At 43.9% G+C, this 20,683-nt stretch overlaps 1 protein-coding gene across 1 annotated transcript; it reads left to right on the top strand.

The window, feature by feature from the left end:
* Positions 1 to 520: 520 nt before the first annotated feature.
* Positions 521 to 19,510, top strand: SCTR (secretin receptor). Its single transcript, XM_010126769.2, has 13 exons — positions 521 to 565; positions 4,476 to 4,602; positions 7,504 to 7,614; positions 11,301 to 11,404; positions 11,696 to 11,793; positions 12,773 to 12,905; positions 14,133 to 14,286; positions 14,370 to 14,430; positions 14,975 to 15,044; positions 17,768 to 17,859; positions 17,955 to 18,093; positions 18,275 to 18,316; positions 19,334 to 19,510. The coding sequence occupies exons 1-13, from the start codon at positions 521 to 523 to the stop codon at positions 19,508 to 19,510; spliced, it is 1,353 nt and encodes a 450-aa protein (XP_010125071.1).
* The last annotated feature ends 1,173 nt before the right edge of the window (positions 19,511 to 20,683 follow it).

Genomic DNA, 20,683 nt, shown 5'->3' with positions numbered 1-20,683 from the left:
AAGAGCAGAAGCAGTGCAGGCAGCCTGAAACACATTCCTCCAACCCTGTTTCTCAGCAGGGCACTTATTCCAGGGCTGTATTTCCCCTTGATTGATTACCTCTGCTGTTGTGGGGCTGACATCTTACACAGGAGTCCTGCTTGGTCCCTTATCATGGGAGCAGGAGGAACGATCATTCCCCAGCGACACCCGTCGATAACAGTGAATAATAGCCGGGAAGCGAGGCAGACGATAATAAGAACATGCTCAACAGAGGTGCTGTTATTCTTGGGAGAGGACACTTCTGCAGAGGAGGAGGAGAGCTTGGAGGATGGATGAGGGCTTCCTGTCATTGCTGATGCTCTCTAGGGCTCAGCAGCTGGAGAGAAACATTGGCTAACGATGATCAAAACTGGGAAGAAAAAAAAGTGAGGAGGGAAAGAGATGAAGTGAAAGGAGCTAGGAGCCACACTGGAGAGCATACAGACAGCCCGGTGACCTCTGGTGCTTGAGGGATGAAGGAAACAGACTGTGATTGACTATGTGGACCATTTGGGTGATCATCTTCTGCATTTCAACTGTCCTGGTAGGTGCTCAGAACTATTTATTCCCAAATGCATGGAATCACATGTTGTCTGAGTAAGTGCGCCTCTATTCTGTGAAGTCGTGGTGTCTTTGTTTAAAAAGGTCTGTGTAGAATCTGGGATTTTTTTTTTTTATTTTATTCTTGCTTCTGCTGCTTCCTGTGCTAATTGACAATGGCCAGATGGCTAGATGCTGGATGCCTCAGTTTCCCTACCTATATAAAGACAGCAGTTACTAACCTGCCTTGGTAAACACAGCAGGTTTTGTGAGAGAAGATTTAATACCATTTAGGGAAGCTTTGCTGATTTACACCAGCAAGCAACCCCGTAAGGGGGAATGCCCACCGCTACCAATACTTCCCTTGACTCAGACTGAAGGAATGCAAAGCAGTGTTTTACCCACAAAGTTTGGTTTCTTTCTTTTAGCTTTACCAATTCACTGGGAATTTATGTGGCCGTTGTCACTGCTGAGCTCCAGGCACTCAGACCGGTTGGGAAGCTGAACCTGGGCTGAGCTCCAGGTGCTGCTCAGCATATTCATATTGTGAAAGCACATAAAATCAAGACTGAAATATGTCCAGCCTGGGTGCAAGAAGTTGGGAAAGGATCAAACTCTCAGCAAATGTGAAAAAAAAATCACTGTTTCATTACAACTTATGGAAAAATCAAGCTATTTATCCCAACGGGGGATTTGGTTCTAACTCTAAGAAAACCTGAGCTCTGCCTAGATATTTTAATTGCAGAGTGAATGCGATCTGCAAACTTTTTTTTTTTGCTTTTTGATCATCTTCCACAATAAAAATAGTGCCTGTGATGGTTTTTTTGTCATTTTGGTTTTTTATTCTTAGGTGTTACCTAAAGGGTTCTGTAAATAGATGTCATTGCTCAGGGTACCGCTAAGAGCATCTCTTTCCACTTGTTCTCTTTCTAATCCTTCACAATACCTATTTTGATTTTGCTAGGCATCTTTTGTTCTCTTTAAATCCTCTTATTAAACTAAAACTGCTTACTTTGTAATTAAATGGCTGTGAATTCTGTGGCTGCAAATATTATTTATATTAAATAGTGTTTAGGTCCATTCATTTCACAGGTTAAAAACTGTAGTTGGCTGTTGCGATCAGTTACCACAAACTGCAGCTTTCTGTCCGTTCTGGACATCTAGTTATCACAGCTATTTCTGTTTGGAATGGTTTCGGTATCTCGTATTTTCTTTAAACAAAATATGAGGGTGTCTTGGCCCCTCATAAAAATCTTGACAGCCTGTGTGCTGGTAGCTGTTTCGGTGAACTGTTTAGGAAGAGACGGAGAAACCGCATGTAGAGGAGCCCATTTTCCTCCTCGATTTCAAGGCGCAGTGGCAGGCTGTTTGCTCCCAGTTGTGGGCGGTAAACACGAGTGAGACTGAGCGCAGTCGGTAGCGTCTGGGGTTATCTGGCCATGGCACATGAAGCGGGATTTCGCGTCGCTCAGCAAACAGCCGTGCCGGACCGCGATGGCTCCGCTCGCGCCCAGCCTGCTCCATTGGATGCCAGCGTTGGCAAAGACCGACCCAGGGACAGCGTTTGTGGAAAACATGGTCTTTAAACCAGCACCTGAAGGCTCTCTGCTTTCTGTGGGTTTAAAATCCTATTACCCACATGTCTGTTACCAGGCAGTGGTATCTATCTGAGCAGAAGAATAGGGTGGACATCACTTGGCGGGGTAAAACAGTCATTGTAAGGCACTAACTACACCATATTCCTGCTTGAGCAACACATTTTGTGTAAGAAAATAATGCTGTGATATTCACAGCTGGACAAGCTAAAAGTGTGTGGCCTCATTCTAGCTATAAAGCAATAACATAGGCTTTAAATCTCTTTCTAGAACAAAAGCTTTCTTAGCACCTACATTTCTTAAAAGAAAACGGTGCCCACAAGATGTATAAGCTTTTTTAAGATGAAGAATTTTCCTGTTTCTGAGATTGTTACTAATGTGATTCCTAGCATTTATTTTTATGTACGTTCAGTATCATCTTGAACGACCTGCATGCAAACCTGGCCGGTTCTGTTGGTCACCCGAATGCTCAGCGCAAATATTGTTTTTTAATGTATTTTCAAGGCAACTTTTGGACAGAGATAGTACAGCAGAAGTATGTCGCAGGTCTTAAATGTCACATTTGTACTTGTGAACTCTGAAAATCTACTAAATTGCTTTACTATTGGTAATCAAATAGATAATAATAGAGAGTGATAAGTAATGCACATTTAAAAATCTGTCAATATTTAGAAATTATCAAATTCAGCCTTCAGCTAACAACTGAAACTTCTAAATGCAATTATGTATCTTTAGGCATGTTACTCCAGTCAGACATTTCTATTTTTTTCAACAATTCAATCCATTTTTAAAATCTATTTTTTTCAGATATTACATGAATTAAAAATGCATTTAAATCCTGCCAGCAGAGGATAGGTTATTTGATTTGAATTCTTTGCATGTGTGATTCCAGAAAAGTCATTACATTACGCAAAACCAAATAGGTTTTAGTTTATTTATTTTGTGATGCACAAAGACAAGGGAGAAAGATGCTGAACTTAAACATGGCAGACCAATTAGATGAGGCATGATACACTGCTGAAAAGATCAAACTTTGTTCAGAAATACAATACCCAGAATACTTCCAGCTGAAACGAGTGGGAATATAGTCATTGATGTCTGTTAGGCTAAAATTTAATTGCAGAAAAATGATAGTTCTCATTACAAGGTTTTCAGTGATCATTCTGTCTCCTAAATCTAATCTGAAAATGATCAGCAATGCTACAAGATTCATTAGGTTGAGTAGTAATATGATGTTGCCAGGTTAACTTTTCCTGCACAAAGTACATAAAAAAATTCTATCTGATACTTTTCAGATAATACATCCTGATGACATGCTTTTAATCTTTTGTGTGTGTATATACATGTGTATATATATAAAGTTATGTACACTTAACTTCCATAGTGGGAATTTATAAAGATTTTTGTTTTGTTCATGAGGGGGGGATTGTCTAATTTGTTACAATAGGAACCCACTTATATTCAGTATTTTTATTGTAAAAAATAATAGGAACTGGTAAAATAATAGAAATGGTAAAAGTACTTTTTTACTGCGAGACATAACAACTGGGACCTTGTCCTGCAAATAATTTTGCAATTATTTTTAATAGATGCCATTTTAATGGTCAGTAGCTGGTTTGTACTTTCATTTTGGTCCAGCTACATATAACATAAACCGCACATTTAATTGCTACATCAGGATTGAGTTAAGACCAACATTTCCACACTGCTTTGTGAGAGAGGAGGATGGGGCAAGACGAAAAGGTGAGAAAATGACCTTAGGACAAATTACCATCTAGGTTCTTGCAAAAATCTGGGTGAGATTCTGCTTTTAAGTTGGCTCTTCCTGCAGATTCCTGATCAGTAGCAGTGAAACAGGCTTGGGTGGTCTGCAACTGCTGGACGTATTTGGATCAATTCTGTCCCGGAAAATGAACTGGCAAGTCTATGGTTTAACTCTGCCAGGGGCGAGTCATTCATCCTCTGTTGCTCTAGGAGAGTCCAGCAGTGCCCTGGATGTTTCTGCAGTCTTTTGGAAGAGCATCCTGCTCATGTACTTAATTTAGCAGAATAACACATTCGTTTTTCTCAATAACAGTAATGTCAGTGAAAGGGACAAGACAGAAACTCAGTCTGTGCTTGCCTGCTGCTACTATAAAAAAGCAGACTTAATTAGGAAAATTGACTGTATTTCAAGGAAATTGACTGTATTTCAAGGAACTATTGCCCACAATCAGTTGATAGGGTTGCGTGGGGAATGTGGACATAAGAAGGGTAAATCCTGTTGAGAGGACTTAAGTTTTAAGAGGAAAAGTGATTCACTGCTTTTAAAATTTGCAGATCAGAGCTGTTCCGCCTGTCTGTGACCTCCTGAGTGTCCTGAAAAAGGAGGAAGAAAACTGTGCTGAGACTCTGTCCCTGGAGGCGAAGAACAGAACGCCCGAAAACGATCTGCTTCTGAGCTCAGGTAAAGGCTGAACGAATGTGCACAATAAAACCTGCTCTCAAGTGAGCCGGGTGGCCTCAAAATCAGATACCCTCACATTCCTTCCCATCGGAGGCATGCACCTTGTATACATCTCTCATTTAAGAGCAGAAAAACAGGTAAGATCTGTTATATGGCTGCAGGAGTAGGATTTTGACCTTACAGTGACAGCAAGAGTCGTAGGAGCCTTCTAACTCAGCTGCTCAACTGCAGCCCTCACAACTAGGGAGGACATCAGCAAGAAAATCTTGCAAATTGCAGAGGATTTGGAATTCTTCTCATCTTGGACAAGGGTATTTTTATAATGTCAGCCCAATAAGTGCAAATTTACTTAACTCTATTTGCCTTCAAAATCAATGCATACCAGCAGCCAACATTTAAATCACATGGCCTGAAGGTCCTCGTGGCTTCCTCCTTGCTCTAACTTACTGTCACATACCAGAGCTCTTGCATTTCAGAGAGGATTTATCATCATATAAAGGAGTTTTTTGGCCTCAGAAGGTCTTGTGGTACTGAGTCCTCATCATGTAGGCAGCTTTCCTTTCACAGCTGAGCAAATGCCTTCATGTGTGAGGAGTCTCAGAGAGATAACTGCAAGCAATTATTGAAGCTTGCCTGTGAACTGAGTGTTAGCTCCCTCAGGCAAATGCTGGGTCAGCATCTCACAGAGCACGTTGGATGGAGCCAACAGAGGCGACTGGTTTTTGTGTGTGACCAGCCATCACCACTAAGGATGGGTTTGTGTCATTCACAGCATCTCACAGACTGAACTGTTTCTGTGTGACTTTTGTGGCAAGGTCCTCACCAGTGTGGAAAGTGAGGGAGTTCCCATGAGATGTGCTGTATGCAGGGTGTCCTGGCCAGAGATAAGATACCATGTGGAGCAAGGGTTGGGGCTTTTTCTTTGTTTCAAAGCCTTCCTGTGTAGCAGGGAGTATAGCCCACGTAGCAGTGACAGGGTGCCTTATGGCAGGTCACCAGATACACTCACTGCATATAAGAAGTTTGATGATATGAATAAATCAACGTTGGTTTTTTCCTTCCCTGGTGCCCTTCACCAAAAACGAGAGTTGTTTGACAGCCTGTCTATTTTTCTGCTTTGATCTTGTGACATGGCTCCACTGTTGAGCTCTGCACTTCCTCTGCATCAGGGCTCTGAAGATGCAAACAAGTTAAACTTCACAGGACGGTGAGGCTGTGGACCGCCACTAGCATTAGCAGGCAGTACCATTGTACAGATGGACTCGTTTTATCTCTGACAAATATTAGCTCCTCAGCAGAGACTTAATCTAGTTTTAAGTTGGATCTAAATCTTTAAAATGCTTCTGAAACCTTTTGTTAGTGGAAATTTTTAAAACGGAATAATTCTACCCTCTCTGCCACTCTCCCCAAAGAAGTTCGAAGTATAGGATAATGTTAAATCTTTGAGAAAGCATTTCCAATGGCTGTCAAAATGGGTGAATCAAGCACAAAGTACTTGAGCAGTAGGCAGGGTTGGGTGGCACTGGCTTTGCTCCCTGAGGACTGGCGAGATGCCCTCCTGCAGGAGGAACGGCTTGCCTGGGTTTTGTTTTCTCCTCCCAGGAGGAGAATATCCCAATAGGTTTTTCTGTGCACTGAGTCTGATTTGGGGGCTTTATGTTAGTGGTGTTGGCATGAAGGTTTGCTAACCCAAATACTGCAGCACAGCTAGGCATAAATCCAAGGCATCACCCAAGGTGATGTTTTATTTGCAATTAAACTATTGCTTTGAAGTTACCAAGTCATATAAACATTGGGCACCAGAGCTGAGGTGCCCTGGCTGTTGAAAGCTCTGTATTTTCATGCACTAGGACTGTTGTGCAGGAAGAAATCAATACATTTCTGGAAATGTAAATATTTTTGTCAGGCTACTGGAGGCTGGCCTTACAAAGAACAAAGCATTTGAGGAGAGTACTCAGTGCTTCCTCCCCTCTCCTTTCAGGGCATTCGGGACACCGCAGGACCCACCAGGTGTAGGGTGGTCCTGGTGTGTTCCAGTGGCCTCTTTTTCGCCCATCATGTTACAAAACCCAAAGAGAATGTTTTGCTAAAACAAATGACAGTGAGTAGAGGCAAAAGAGAACCAGCTTGGATGATTTCAGCCTATGTCTGGAGAAGAGCAAAATAAGAAAAAACAGAATTACAGTTTCTCTGTGGCACAAGGGCATCAACTGTAGGTCCTCTCTGTTAACACTCTGCAACACAGGCTAAAATTCATCTATGCCAGCTTAAAGCACCTAAGCAAGGTGTCTAAGTTGGGATCACTGTCACGCTGTGCTCCATTGACCATCATCTCCCTGACGCGTCTCTACCAGCCCTGCCAGAAGGCAACACAGCCAAGCTGAGGGCACAGCTTAAAAAGCCCACCTCACACCCTGACTGTAGGATGGGACCACAGCAAGCCCATCCTTAATATAAGCAGCTCCTGCACTTAACAGAGGGAAATGGGGTGAATCTGGGCAGTGTGGGTCAGTCCCTGCAGCTGATGGAGGCCTCAGGTGGCAGAAGGTGCAGGGAGGGCAACTGAGCCACAGGCTCATGCCTGCAGGGAGCCCAGCGGGGCTCCAGTTTCAATGGCCAGAATGGAACAGGCCTGGAGCTTGCTAGGGCTGGTTTGAAACAAGCAGGACCTGTTCTGTCCTACCCAGGTCTCGATAGGTCTCAATAGGACTTGCTCTGTCTCATCCAGCTTGCTTTTCAGAGTAGGAGCATCTTTGTTCCCGTAGCTGCCTTGATCCTTGGGAGACATTGCATGGTGTTTTGTTGCTTGGAGATGTCTCATCGTGTTTCATCACTCGGAGAAGTTTCATTGTGTTTCGTCATTGGGAAATGCTGTATGGTGTTTCGCTGTTGCCCCCCCAGGAAGATGTGCTGGAATGTGGGATAACATGAGCTGCTGGCCTTCATCCGCAGTGGGACAGACTGTCAACGCTCACTGCCCTGAATTCTTCCAGTTGCTGACTGGGAAAAAAGGTAACACTAAAAGTATGCTTTTCTTGCCCAAATGTTTTTTATTAAAGGTGTTATTTACAAAGATGCCACTGTCAGTTCTGAACTTGAAGTGAAATTTTGTCCCTGCCTCTTTTAAAGACCAATGGTCAGTCAGCAGCTCCATTTCCAACACTAAGTTAAATGTGGGAAAGCCTGGAATTAAAGTAGCAAGATCTTTTAAGTGTTTATTTTTCTATAGCCAGGTGGAGAAAAATGCAGGAAGTAAATGCTATCCTGAAAAGTAGATTTTTAGCATGGTTTCTTAAGGGGAAGAGTTTTCTCCGCTGAGGCTCTGTGTTTATGTATTTCTATCCATTTTTCCTCTTCTAGTAACTCAGAGCCAGTGGCTGATCTCAGCTGAGCTTGACGGGGACAAAACTTCACACAGCGTTATGTTCATATAAATTTTAGCAAAACAGCCAGACAGGTAGGGGGAAAAGATCCCTTTTTTCCTCCATCAAGAGGAAACGTGCACTGGGGGTTCATCCCTTGGCTATGACAGGCTCCACACAAGTGGCACAAATTCACGGGAACCCGGGTTTCATGGCTCACCAAACAACATTCTCAAAAAGAGATGAGCTCAAGCAATGTTTGTTGTCCTTTCTCTGGGATTTCTAAGCTAGAAATTAAGTGAAATTTGTTCCCAGTATACTACAGTAATCATGAGCCATTGAGTAGGAGTTTCTGCCTGCTTTCTGTTTAGTTCTACTTTTCAGCAATGCCCAAGAAATGTGCTTACATTTCTCTTTAGTGAGTTAATGATTCAAATCAGAAGAGGGTTTTGCATTCTTCGGTTATAGGACACGGATTAATGAGGTCCAGTACTTACGCGAAAGCAGACAGATTCATTTTATGGAGGGAGGAACGGGAGACAAAGTATTAGATTGTCTAATAAAGATTAGATAAATCAGAGGAGAAGTAGTTAGTGCTCTTTAAATAAAATCAGGCATGAGCTGTTCAGATTAAAATAAATACCATGCTGCTTTCTATACGCACAAACAGTAGCTGCTCATTGAATCCTATAATCTGGTTTAAAGACAGAGGATAAACTGCACAGAGACACAGACAGCTGAGGAAATCATCCGACTGGTGTGCACTCATGAATCTTCAGCAGTGATACCAGCCCTTAAATGTATGAAATGAAATCTCTGCTGGAAGAGCCACTAGAGGGAACCACTCCCTCTCTCTGGCCTTCGTACTGGGGAGGAAAACAGGAATTTGGACATCCAAAGGTCATAATTACATCTCAAATGTGCATTGCATTATCTTGGAGATAGTCTAACAGCTTTGAACTTTAGTTGCCCTCCTTATCGAGAAGCTGAGAGCTGAACCACTTGTGATAAGCAATAACCAGAGTGACCGTGTTCAAAACAGAAACCCAAGTCATGGTCCATTGGCATTTGCATCTTATTTTGGTCTCTACATCTGGCATTTTGGGTCAAAGTCAGCAATAGTTTATTCTCATTCTCATAGCCACATTCTTCTCTGATTTTATACTGTGGTTGGCTTGTGACTCATGCGTTTAATTACTGCCACAGTCGTTGCCCTGTTTGAACCAACTTTACAAGGGAAAAACAAAGATCTGTTTGCTTGGAAAAAAAGCAAAAGTTTGCTCTCCTCACCACTTACAAAGCAGATGGACAGCCACAAATGCCAAAGACCCATACGTTAAGGAACGCAGACAGCTCTGAGCTCTGACCAAACCCTGGTCTCTGTGCTGTTGAGCTTTATGCTGACATCTAGACTTGCATTTGCAGCCCAGACTGTCTGGCCCCTTCCCATGTAACAGACCAAAGAAATAAAATAATCTAGAACCGAGTAACATAACTGAAGTTCACATCTAGACCCGAACATTGTGTCTCAGGCAAGACATGAGGAAAGGTGTGATGACACTGGGAATTCAGAAGCAGAGGAGAAGGCCACATCAGATGGCCCCAGTTCCACAGCCATCACTTTAGCCAGTGTTGCCCCTTGCCTAGGCAACTCCAAAAGCCTCCAAGGCACCAGTAAATACCAAGTGCCAATAGTTAGACAGACTGCAGACCCCAACTCTGCTTCAAGCAGAGCTTCCCCAGTGTGTCACCCATAAGCAAGTAGCATTGTTAAAATTGTGCTGACGTCCATCCATATAATACGTCTATCCTTAGCCTATAACGCAGTGGCATGCACACACCAACCCAGAACTTCTCCTCTCTTATCTGATCTACTTTGACATCTTCAAGCAAAAACCAGTTACAGGCATGTTTACAAGCTCTGAGGTAAGAACATGTGTCTTAATAATTGAAGCCGAAATTGAGAATTTGCCACCATTCCACTCCCTTGCTGGGTGCCAAGGCAGGCTGGAGAGAACTGGGAGAGCTGTTTCTCTCCTATTGTTGCTGCGTGCACTGCAGCAGGGTATAGAAAACCTAGCTTAAAAAGCAAGCCTAGCCCTTTCAAAGATGCTAAGCTGGAACAAGGTGTTCATAAAAGCATCAGAATAATACTCTGATACTGACACACCCAGAGCTCTTCCCGCTTGGAGATCTCAGCAAGTTTGCTGTGCTTTGCAGTTTTGCAGAGATGGGTTCAAACCAAGTGCAGACATGCTGTCAGGTCACCAGAATTAGCCCAGAGGTAGCAGGAGCCCTGACTCTGTCCTGACAGTCCCAGCAGGGCTCCAGAGAGCACAAAGCAGTGCCAAACACCGCTATGCACTCCCTCTGTTCCCTCAGCACTGTGGGGATGTTTTGCGGGAACCAGGTGCCCTAGAGTCCCCATAGCTAAATGTGTGGGCAAAAATAGACTTTTATGGTGCCTTCTGGCAAGGCTCCTACTAAGAAGAGCTGTTGATTTCATGCCCTCTCTAAGTCCTTGTTTGTATTACCATTGCAGCAAAGCCAGGATTTCACTCCATGTTTCTAAAGTGCGGCTCCTACCCAAAAGATTCATGTGATTAGGACAGTGGGCAGTGGTTTTACTTCTCTGTAGAAGTTTTTCTTCAGCACATAACCTACATGCCTGCTAGGGTCACTTTCTTCCAATGAGATTGTAAGGTGCGTAGGGCAGGAGTTCCCACTTCCACTTTAGTGCCAAACATGAATACAGACGTGTTCAAACCTGTCCTATTCAACCATGTCCCATCCTAGCCTTTAATTTGCAAGTAAGCGAGGAAATCAACAGTGTAAGATAATGCCCAGATCTGGCTGTAGGGACAAGCCTTTTAGTTTTCATTTAAATCTCACCAAAAATCCGTGACCATCTAAAGTATTGTGTTCTCTTCAGACCATGACAAACCACAGTAAAGAGGTGGAAGCATTCAGGAAAGTATCCAGTTTGCATGGAGCATGAATCTGTGATTGAAAAAATAATGTGTTTGCTGATCTTGGAATACCGGCCAAGAAACACCAGATGTACCGTACAGTATTATTTATGTTGCAATTAATAAAAACACATCCATCACAGTCATCCCTGAGTTGGCAAACAATATTTTGACCCACACAAGTACACTGGGCAAGTGTCAACATAATTAACTCAGCTGCATTTCACCTCCAGCTATACAGAGTGCACTGCCTGGAGGAAAATATTCTCTTTGCTCATGGATCAACCCTACATGACCCCCAAGAAGAACAAAGGTACAAATGGAAATGATCACACCTGGCTTTGTCTTTTTCCTTGTCACCACACAGGTTTTGTCTACCGAAACTGTACCAGTGAGGGTTGGTCAGACCCATATCCAAGACCTGATATCGCTTGTGGCTACAACGTCAATGACACAACAAACGATGCAAGAGTGAGTCTGAGTGCCTGTGACCACAGATCTGCTGCTTTGGGGCCCTGGGACAGGAACATGTTAAGGAGAGACTGAATGATGTGATTTAACTCAGGTGGGGTTATTGTTACTGGTGTTTTTCAGCATAAATGCTTCCTCCAAATGATCAGAATGGGTTGCTCCGGGTAAAACTTCAGTAGCTGATTTTAGAAGAAAATTTATTTGTTGAATAGGAGGAGAAACCTTTCTCTTGGTATGGGCTGATTTCTACCAGACAGTCAAAGGTAAAGATGTGAATATGTTTCCCTGCAGCGTTCCTATTTCATGACTCTGAAGACCATGTACACCATCGGATACTGCACCTCCCTTGTGACGCTGACAATAGCCTTAGTGGTCCTGGTCTCTTTTAGGTGAGGAGAATAATCTTTGGTTTGTGTTTGGCCAGGAGTTCTGGTCATCTTAGCCAACACAGATCCTTCTGTTGGCTTTGAGGGCAAGTTAAAAATGGAAGTATTTCTGAAAACCTTCACAAAAGTCAGTGACAAAACCAATCTCTGAATCTTGTCTCCCAGAAGATGTCAGGGCTGCTCCTTATATCATGCTCTCCTGTCCTTTCCAAAATATAGCTGGACGTATTTTGCAGGCTGGTGTTTGTGCCACCTCCCTGCTGAGGTCTTCCCATTACTTCAATGTTGCTCCAGCAGAGCGTTCTCCCCCTGCTGTTCTTTTTCCCACTTGAGACTGTGGCTAAAACTTTGCTCTAAGTGCTGCTGCACTGACTTCTCAGAAGGTGTTTCAGGTTTGCAGCAGCAATCTGACAGTTAGCTTACCTTCATGCATCCTTATAACCTGGAATTTGTAATTTGTTGCGTATTCACGGAAATGAATTTCCTTTACAGTGAGTGTGAGAGAAGCACCTCCAGACAGAAGGAACCCCAACTACTTTGCAAACTTGTCTTCAGGCTGCACAGCCTCCAGATCTGGATTATGTGGAGATTTAATACAGAAAACATTGCAGGCACAAGTGCACTGTGCAGGCACACCAAATAAATCCACCCAGGTGTGGATAAACACCTTGGGTTCATGTTACTCCAGAAAGGAGGGAGGGAGGCCAAACCAAGCATATTGGCATGAAATCACAATTCTTCTGGCAACATTCAGCTTGTTTTAGTACCTGAGTGGAGCAGATGTGACTTTAGCTTTTTAAGGTCCTTCCTAGGATATCCCTCTTGGGAAATGCTTTAGTCTTCCTTTCACAGACAGAAAACTAGCATTTTTAATTTGTCAGTTTAGCATTAATAAGGATTGAAAGCTGCTGTTTACAGCCACAAGCTATGTGCGTTGGCTAGGAATGTAACTTCACAGGATCTCTCTCTCTTTTTTTAACAGAAGACTTCGCTGTACAAGGAACTACATCCACATGCATCTCTTCACATCGTTCATTTTGCGAGCCTTGTCCAACTTCATCAAGGACGCAGTTTTGTTTTCCTCTGAAGACATAAATTACTGTGGGGCATACACGGTAACCCTCTGCCTTCCAGCTTGCTCCATGCCTCCATGCCTCAGTTTCCCAGCAGGATCCTAGCAGCAGTTAGTGTACAGGGAAAGAAATCTCCATCCCAGCTTTCTATTCAGCATGCAGGGTTATAGAGAAGACAGATATGCCCTGTCCCTTTCTCTGTCACTTGATTCTGTGTGTTGGTTGTTCCTGGCTGAGATTTCCCTGTTTGGGAGTATTCTATGTTGGTCAGGGAGGCATGAGGATGCAAAAGCAGCCCAGGCTGGAGCATACACCAAGAAACCCTGGTGCAGTTCCTCCTGGCTATAGATGCCTGCTATAGAGCAGAGGACATCCAGGTCAGTCTGAAGTACGTACCTGCATTCATCATCTTGATTGCGTTGACTAGATGGCCACAGAAGACATCAGGAGTTCAGCACATCGACGCTGAAATGGCTCAACATGGCAGACTGTGAACACAAGATACGCCACTAAGGTGGAGATTCTTACACAGATTTTAGATCCTGGTAGTTGGGGCTGGTAGAAAAAGTAAGAGAACAAACTAAATATTGCTGACTTTTACAGCAGCGTGAGACCTGATAGTAAGATATGGGTTTGCACCTGGAGAGCCTGGAAAAGGAACCTCCCATGTTTTGAATTGTTTTTTCCTTTTTATTGGCAGCAAAATATCTTGAAAATTAGGGGCAGGGGGGGAGGTAAGCACTGGAGACAATGTTCAATGTTTTAAACCAAAAGATAAGAATTAGGATGGGAAACAAAAAAAAAAAAAAACAAAAACAAAAGGTTGGGTTTTTTTTTTTTGTTTTACCACCCCAGTTTTGCTGTATTTTTGTTGCTGAACAAGAACATTTTGAGCAAGTTTTAACTTGTCTTTATCAACTCTTTTTCTTAGGAAAAAAAAAGACTGACAAATACATTAATGTGCTTCTCTAAGGTGACATTAGTGCTACTGATACTGATAAGGTACTAATAGTGAAACACCTCTAAGTGAGACTGTAACTCAAACCTATGGGTCCATGACACATTCGGTTCTTTCTAGTGATGCGGTTGATCAGTCCATTTATGAGTGCCAGCCCTGCCTTCTTGTCATGTGACTGCCTTTCTCAAAGTCACCCATTTAGTTCCCCAATTGCTATAAAATCTCTATTTCCCAAGAGTTATTTACAGCTCTCTCTCTGTTAGAAGTAGACACAACTTCAGGCAGAAGCTAATTATTCTCTCTTTCCTCAGGCTGGGTGTAAGCTCACCATGGTCTTCTTCCAGTATTGCATCATGTCCAACTACAGCTGGCTCCTCGTGGAGGGACTCTACCTCCATACTCTCCTGGTTATTTCTTTCTTCTCGGAAAGGAAGTTCCTCTGGCGGTTCATCGCCCTTGGATGGGGTACTGCTTCTCTTTTCAGTAAGGGGGTTTGTTTTGCCTTTGGGATGGACTTGCAGAGCAGTAACAAGTTTTTCCAATCACAGGTGGCCCAACTGTGTTTGTGGCTGCATGGGCGACTGCTAGGCACCTCCATGAAAATATCGGGTAAGTTGCGTATAGCGGGGGAAGGTGGCATGCTGTGGGGAGCACGCAGCCCCCGCGCAGGCTGCTCCGCGGGGTCCTGCTCATTCCTAACTGCTGGCAGCCAAGCAAACCAACCACCACCCCGCTGTGGTGCGAGCCTGGATCCTGGCGTGAGCGGCAGTAGAGGTCCAGCTGAACAACCTGAGAAAGAGCCTCAAATTTCATTTCAGCATTTTCGAGGGTAGGAGGTAACCTTCAAGTATGAATTCAGCCCACAATGTTTTCAGCATCTGTATTTGACTTTCTGGTCAGTGAAACTTTGTTCCTTTCTCATCTCCCTTCCAAAATTTTGAACAATGGTTGTACTTTAAGGGCAGGATGTACTTTTGTCCTGTGCAGGTGGACAGTTTTCTGTGAGAAATGTTGTGCAGCAAAGTGAGAACAAGAAATTAATTTTGTAGAAGAAGGGAATAGGGGCCTATCTGAAGTGCAAAACAGACTAAAGCCCTTTGAAAAGACACCAGTGTTTTGATAACTGACTGCACCTTCTCTTCTATTTTTACAGGTGTTGGGACATTAACAGTAATGCCAATACCTGGTGGATCATTAGAGGCCCTGTAGTTTTGTCTATTTTTGTAAGTCTTTTCTGGGACAAATAGATTCAAACTGTATATTCAAATATTGTGAAGTCAGAGATCATCTACTCAACATGCTTTAGAAGTGTGTTAATGAACTAATCTTAGACATGTGCCTGAACTGGTGTGACACATGAATTACTGCTTAAGCAACTTCTGCTCAGCAGGATTTAGTCAGCAACTAATGCCCCCAAGCTAAGTTCACAAGGAAAGCTAGAGCGTCCTCCCAGGAACCAAGAGCCTGAAAAAGATCAGGTTTCCACATCCTGTTGATTTCATATGAACTTGGCTGGCTTGTGGAAGCTTGTTTTGGACTGTTTCAAGGAAGGCTCTGGAGGAGAAGGCTGTACAGTTCAGTACAATCGCCTTTGTGTCTCCCGGTCACTACCCCTCTCAGCAAAGCCAAAACCAACTTGCCTTACATGACCATTAGCTTTTGTTTTCAGCGATGAAAGCGGCTCACAGGCTGCACACACCATATGCTAGTGGACTGCAATTACGCTATTACGGTATTGCTCATTGAAATAAGGCACAGGCATTGAAACTCAGTGTGAACCTGCCAAGTACAAGGCAGTAGCGATGTCAAGAACAGTTTGCTACATATAAAACTCAACACCTACGATTGGAGCATTTGCTGGTGCTCACCTTCAGAGCCTTAGGTACCAAGGGGCTCGAGCTGCTTCTTGGAGATAGTTGTGCCCAATGGAGATGATCTGGGGCAGATCACTCTGCAATGATCTATCTGAAGACCTAGTATAGAAACACCCAAGCTGCTAGTTACTCTGAAGTAACCTGCTGACACTCCAAGTGAGAACCCAAGATTTGGTTGAGGTTTTTGTCTTGCCAGTAGGAGCAATTGTGTTTGCAAAACACAAGCTGCAGCACTTGCATGCACTCCTGGAAACCTAAGTAGCAGAGATGGTGGGTTAAGGTTGAAGTTCTGCTCCCATTTACCCCTGAGCAATCCTTCACCCCCACAAGACCACACAAGTGATTCAGGTTCAACTTAACCAGGCCACAGCATTTATTTTTCTTAATGGAAGAGCCCTTATGCTCCAGGAGCTACTCAGCAATATTTAAATGCCAACAAGGCCCAGGCATTCTGCAAGGTGAAAAGCACAATCTGAATTTATCTTTTCCGGGCCACTCGCTATCCCCTTCCAAGTTTCCTCACAGTCCTGATCACATCTAGCTCAGCCGCTTAAGGCGGGAGCCGCCTGCATGACTCTGCTTTTACCTAAAAGAGGCTTTTCTCAGGCCCATCGCCCCAGACAGACAAACAGCAGTCCTTCAGCATTCAGATCTAATCTCTTGATTCCTCACAGCCCACAGTCCTCAGCAGTTCAAAGGGCAGAAAATCAACGCCGATAACCTCCTTTGTCCTCCTAGGCCGACATTCACTGCTGTGCTGCCTGCGGGCAATCCCTCTCAGCAGGAATCTCCCCATCCCCTCTTCCCCAGTAGTTTTCATCATCAAAAAGTTTTACTCAGCCACCACTGGCCTAGTCAATTAAAAACCGCAGAATTCCCAGACCTGAACCTCCTTCTCCCCCCAACACCTCTAAAATATTTCAGTCTTTCCTTCATGTTCCCCATCCCCAGCACCTCCCAGCTCTGCTCCTTTCCTCACCCCTCCCCAGCTCCCCAAACTTCCAGCCCTCTCCAGACACCCTCAGCAGCCCAGACCACGCAGCCACGGTTGGTCCAACAATTTAGGGAACCCAGGGACATCCTGGGTCTGTCCCATCTTCCATAGACCCTCTTCTCTTAGGATAACCCACCACCTCAGAGGCCTGCTCCAACACCCACGGGCATGTACAAGCCACCATGCATTGCTGCGATGGTGTTTCCAGGCGTAGGGAAGGGTTATGGACCTGCCACTGTGTAGGGTGTTGCAAAAGGGCTGTGGGTGGTGGGTGAAGGGCAGGGTGATGGTGGGAGCCCTGATGTGATGGGCAGATAAAACTGAGGTCACTCCCTGGTACAGCTTGCTGGTGGGAACACCAGGCCCAGCTCTGCTTCCCCTGCAACTCCCGCTCTTTGCCTGAGGGTCAAAGGCCCAGAAACAGCTATTGCTTCACCTTCACCCAAACTGATCAGCAGACCAGCATTTTTATCCAATATCCACCCTTGGAGAGGGGGAAAATGCAAAAGGAAGAACTTCAGTGTTGACTCTCTCCTGTCGCCACTTTTAGCTACTTTGCCTCCATCATCCCAAACCTCACTGTGTCTTTTGGCAGAGAACAAATGGCATTTGCAGCCCCAGTTAGCAAGCAGTACCTTCCATGCTGCCCCTTTGCTGGCATCCAGAGCGGGGCCAGACTGCGCAGAGGCTCTCTGAACTCCACAGCCAGAAGGGATCCTACCGATGCTCCTGGTCTCCCTGCCCTTGGGTGATTTTTGCCCGGGTAACAAACCCCAATCTGTATCAAATCTGTACCAAACAAATCCCTGTAACTAAAGCTGCAGCAAACTGGCAGTGAAAGCAGTCAGCACCCAAGCCCAGGGTGACTGGGCAGGCTGGATAGGCAGGGCCAGGGATGGGGACAGGGACACGAGCAGGCCAGTGCCAGCCTCTCTATTCTGCCTGCTCAGCCAAAACACCCCAAACTGGCTCTGCGATACCCAGCAGTGACTTAAGTGGTTACTGGGCATTTGGTTTTGTTGTTTATTTCATTTTTTCACATCCTTCCTTTTGGGTTGTTTTTTTTTTTTTTTTCCAGATTAATTTCATTCTTTTTGTCAACATTTTAAGAATCTTGATGAGGAAGCTCAGCTCGCCTGAAGGACGGAGCAGTGACTTCAACCAATACAAGTATGTCCCTTACATCACAACTTTATGCCGTGTGAGCCCACCAGAGCTCCTCTTGCTCCTTCTACACTGGCTTTCCCTTCTGTTTTCATTCTCAGGAGACTTGCAAAGTCAACCCTCCTCCTCATTCCTCTCTTTGGGGTCCACTACATCATCTTTGCTTTTTTCCCTGAAGATGCAAGCAGCGGCACAATGGAAATTCAGCTGTTTTTCGAATTGGCTCTTGGGTCATTCCAGGTAATGTTTGACAAGCTATTATTTCTGTAAAATAAGAAAAAGAGTTTATAACTCTGCAAGAGAGCAGAGTCCCAATGGCAAAACTAAGCTGTCTGATTTCCTTTGAGATGCCTCATCAAAAAATGTTCAAAACCTGAAACTGCTGTTCTAATTCTGTGACTATGGTTCTTTTATCTTTTAGGGCTTTGTCGTGGCCGTGCTTTATTGTTTTCTTAATGGTGAGGTGAGTTTTGTGTATATAGCATTTTCTATTGCTCATGCATGCCTAATTAATCAGTAGGATATTCTCCAATTAATTACATGGTTTATCTGAGGGTTTTCTTCCCAGCTGCCTACCTGTGAAATACCTCCTAGACTGGCAAACCTAAGTAATTGTATGCCAGATGCAAACTTCACCTCTCAACTATTGAAGCCCTTTCGTAAATCAGACAGCATTATTGCTGTCTGGGAACGGAGGGTGGGAGTACCATCCCGCACGTAGTCACACTGACACTCACCTGGTTCTGACGTATGCTGCTATTATCTGTCATCCCACAGCTGTTTTCTTTGCTTGATCCTTGGGAGGGAATTTATCAAAAGCTGTATCCAGTCCAAGTTTATTAGGACTTTCATAAGGTAAAGCTTTTGGAAGAGGGAGCATTTCCTTTGTAGTTGTATGATAACTCCTAGGCTTCTGGGCTAGAACTTGCACTCTGAAATTCTGCTGCTGGTAGAGGTGGGGGGAAACATTATCCAAACCTGGGAGAACCTGAGGTTACTGGAAAGAAAAAAAACAACATTTGTGCCTGAGGTTGGAAGAAAAAGTCACTTTGAAATGGAGGAGGAGTTTGAAATACTTTGACTGATCCTTTAACAGGGTTCAGAAAAAGTTGTTTTGAGAAGAAAATCTGCTTTTTTTTTTTACCTGAGAAAGCCAAAATGCCCCATTTTTTACAACTAAAATAAAAATCTTGGGAAAATCTAAACCGAACACTTACTAAGGCCAACTAGACTCTGTGAAGTTTCACCTGCAATTAAACAGAAAAACAAGTTAACAGAAAATTGTGTGGCTGCAACAACAGTATCACTAGAAGTGACAAGAAACAAGCCCTACCCTAATCAGTTAAACTGGGGGTTAAATAAATAAATACAAACCTTGGCAAAGGTAACCCACTCTCCTTTTCCTGTTATACTGCTCTCCGCAACGCAGGGCTCCAAGATAAACTAGCTGAACTAAGTATTTTGTGACCTTTCTACCTAGGTTCAGCTGGAAGTGCAGAGAAAATGGAGGCAGTGGCATTTAAGCAAACACTTGCGTCAGCATCTCAGCACCTCAGCGAGTAACGGAGGAAGTGGCTTAACTCAAGAGATGCAGATGATGAGGTCAAGCCCACCAGAGCACAGGAGAGCAACCCTCCAAAGATCAGGGGTGCTTTAACACTGTATGCCTGGAGGGTACCTCTGTGCTCAGATACACATGGTTAAGTCCCATGGACCGTGCTGGGAGTCTTGTGTATGTATCCGAAAACGGGACTTGGCTGTCGATCAACAGTTCTTGAAAGCACATCTGTTCATCTATATCCTGTGTAGCACCAGAGTTATGTTGCAAGACAAAATGGGCCAAAACATTATGCTCTTCTTTGGGTTTCTGGCCACAGTCATTTGTGTTTCTTTCCACATTAGTATTTTTCAGCTGCTATGTCTACCTTAAACGTGACCTTTCATTTTCCATATGGCTCTCCAACATGTTCCAGGCTAAGCCAGGCTGGTGAGTTTTAGATGTTCTCTATTTCTTCTGCTGCTGAAGCCGAGAGGATATTCAATTTTGTACAATGAAGGTTACGTGCCATCTTTTAACACAGCTCATGGGTCTGAAATGCAAAATTAATTCATCCCTAAAATTTACCAAGATTCAAAGTCTTTCTGTTGTGGTGACGGATGGACACTGAGAACATAAAGCACAGCCGAGCTCCTCTTTCCTCTCTGACTGCATATCTGTTGCTTAGGTGTGCTCCAGTGGCAGGTTCAGATAGTTAATTTGCCTCTTCCAACAGTGGAGACCTCAGAAATAACAGTGGTCCAATTTGGATCTTCATATCTTTTTGAAATGGTAAGAAAGCTATTATAGTATATTCCAAGGGTGGCCAAGAAAACTTTAGTAAGATAGCTCTTTCCTATTGTGTCTGTACCTCTGAGACTTGTCCAGCTAGTCTTTGAAGGGAAGCAATGAAAGCCTTTGAGACATTTAAAACTCCATTGAACTGGACACTACAAGATATTGTGGGAAAAACACCACCATAGGGGCTGGCAAATATCTCTTTAGAGACTATGATCACTCAGCATGCTGAAATCTGCAAGCCTGCACTGTAATACGCTGTCACAAGGTATCTGAGCTTCTATTACAGCTTTATGGTAAGGATAAAATTGTTAGGCAAATTTCCCTGGTTTGAGTGGGAAAGGGATAAAAGAATTAATATGCAAAATGTGATCAAGCCTCCTACTTTATTTTGTGTCTGCGTTTCCCCACTTGGGGCAATTCTTGCCTTTCTTCAAGGGCAAAGACAACTGAACTGAAAGCAATGGTGTTTATCACCTCCCTCCTCCAGATTAC

Source organism: Chlamydotis macqueenii, chromosome 6 (assembly GCF_036417535.1).
Source record: "Chlamydotis macqueenii isolate bChlMac1 chromosome 6, bChlMac1.mat, whole genome shotgun sequence".
In the NCBI taxonomy this organism is placed as follows: Eukaryota; Metazoa; Chordata; class Aves; order Otidiformes; family Otididae; genus Chlamydotis; species Chlamydotis macqueenii.
This window is presented reverse-complemented; position numbering and strand designations above follow the sequence as displayed.

What these genes read in the sequence shown, in the direction of transcription:
- SCTR (XM_010126769.2), top strand. Translation starts at nt 521, where the DNA reads ATGTGGACCATTTGGGTGATCATCTTCTGCATTTCAACTGTCCTG. An exon ending in GTGGTCCTGGTCTCTTTTAG is followed by an intron (nt 11,794 to 12,772) that starts GTGAGGAGAATA and finishes TTTTTTTAACAG; the next exon opens with AAGACTTCGCTGTACAAGGA. An exon ending in AGTGACTTCAACCAATACAA is followed by an intron (nt 17,860 to 17,954) that starts GTATGTCCCTTA and finishes TTTCATTCTCAG; the next exon opens with GAGACTTGCAAAGTCAACCC.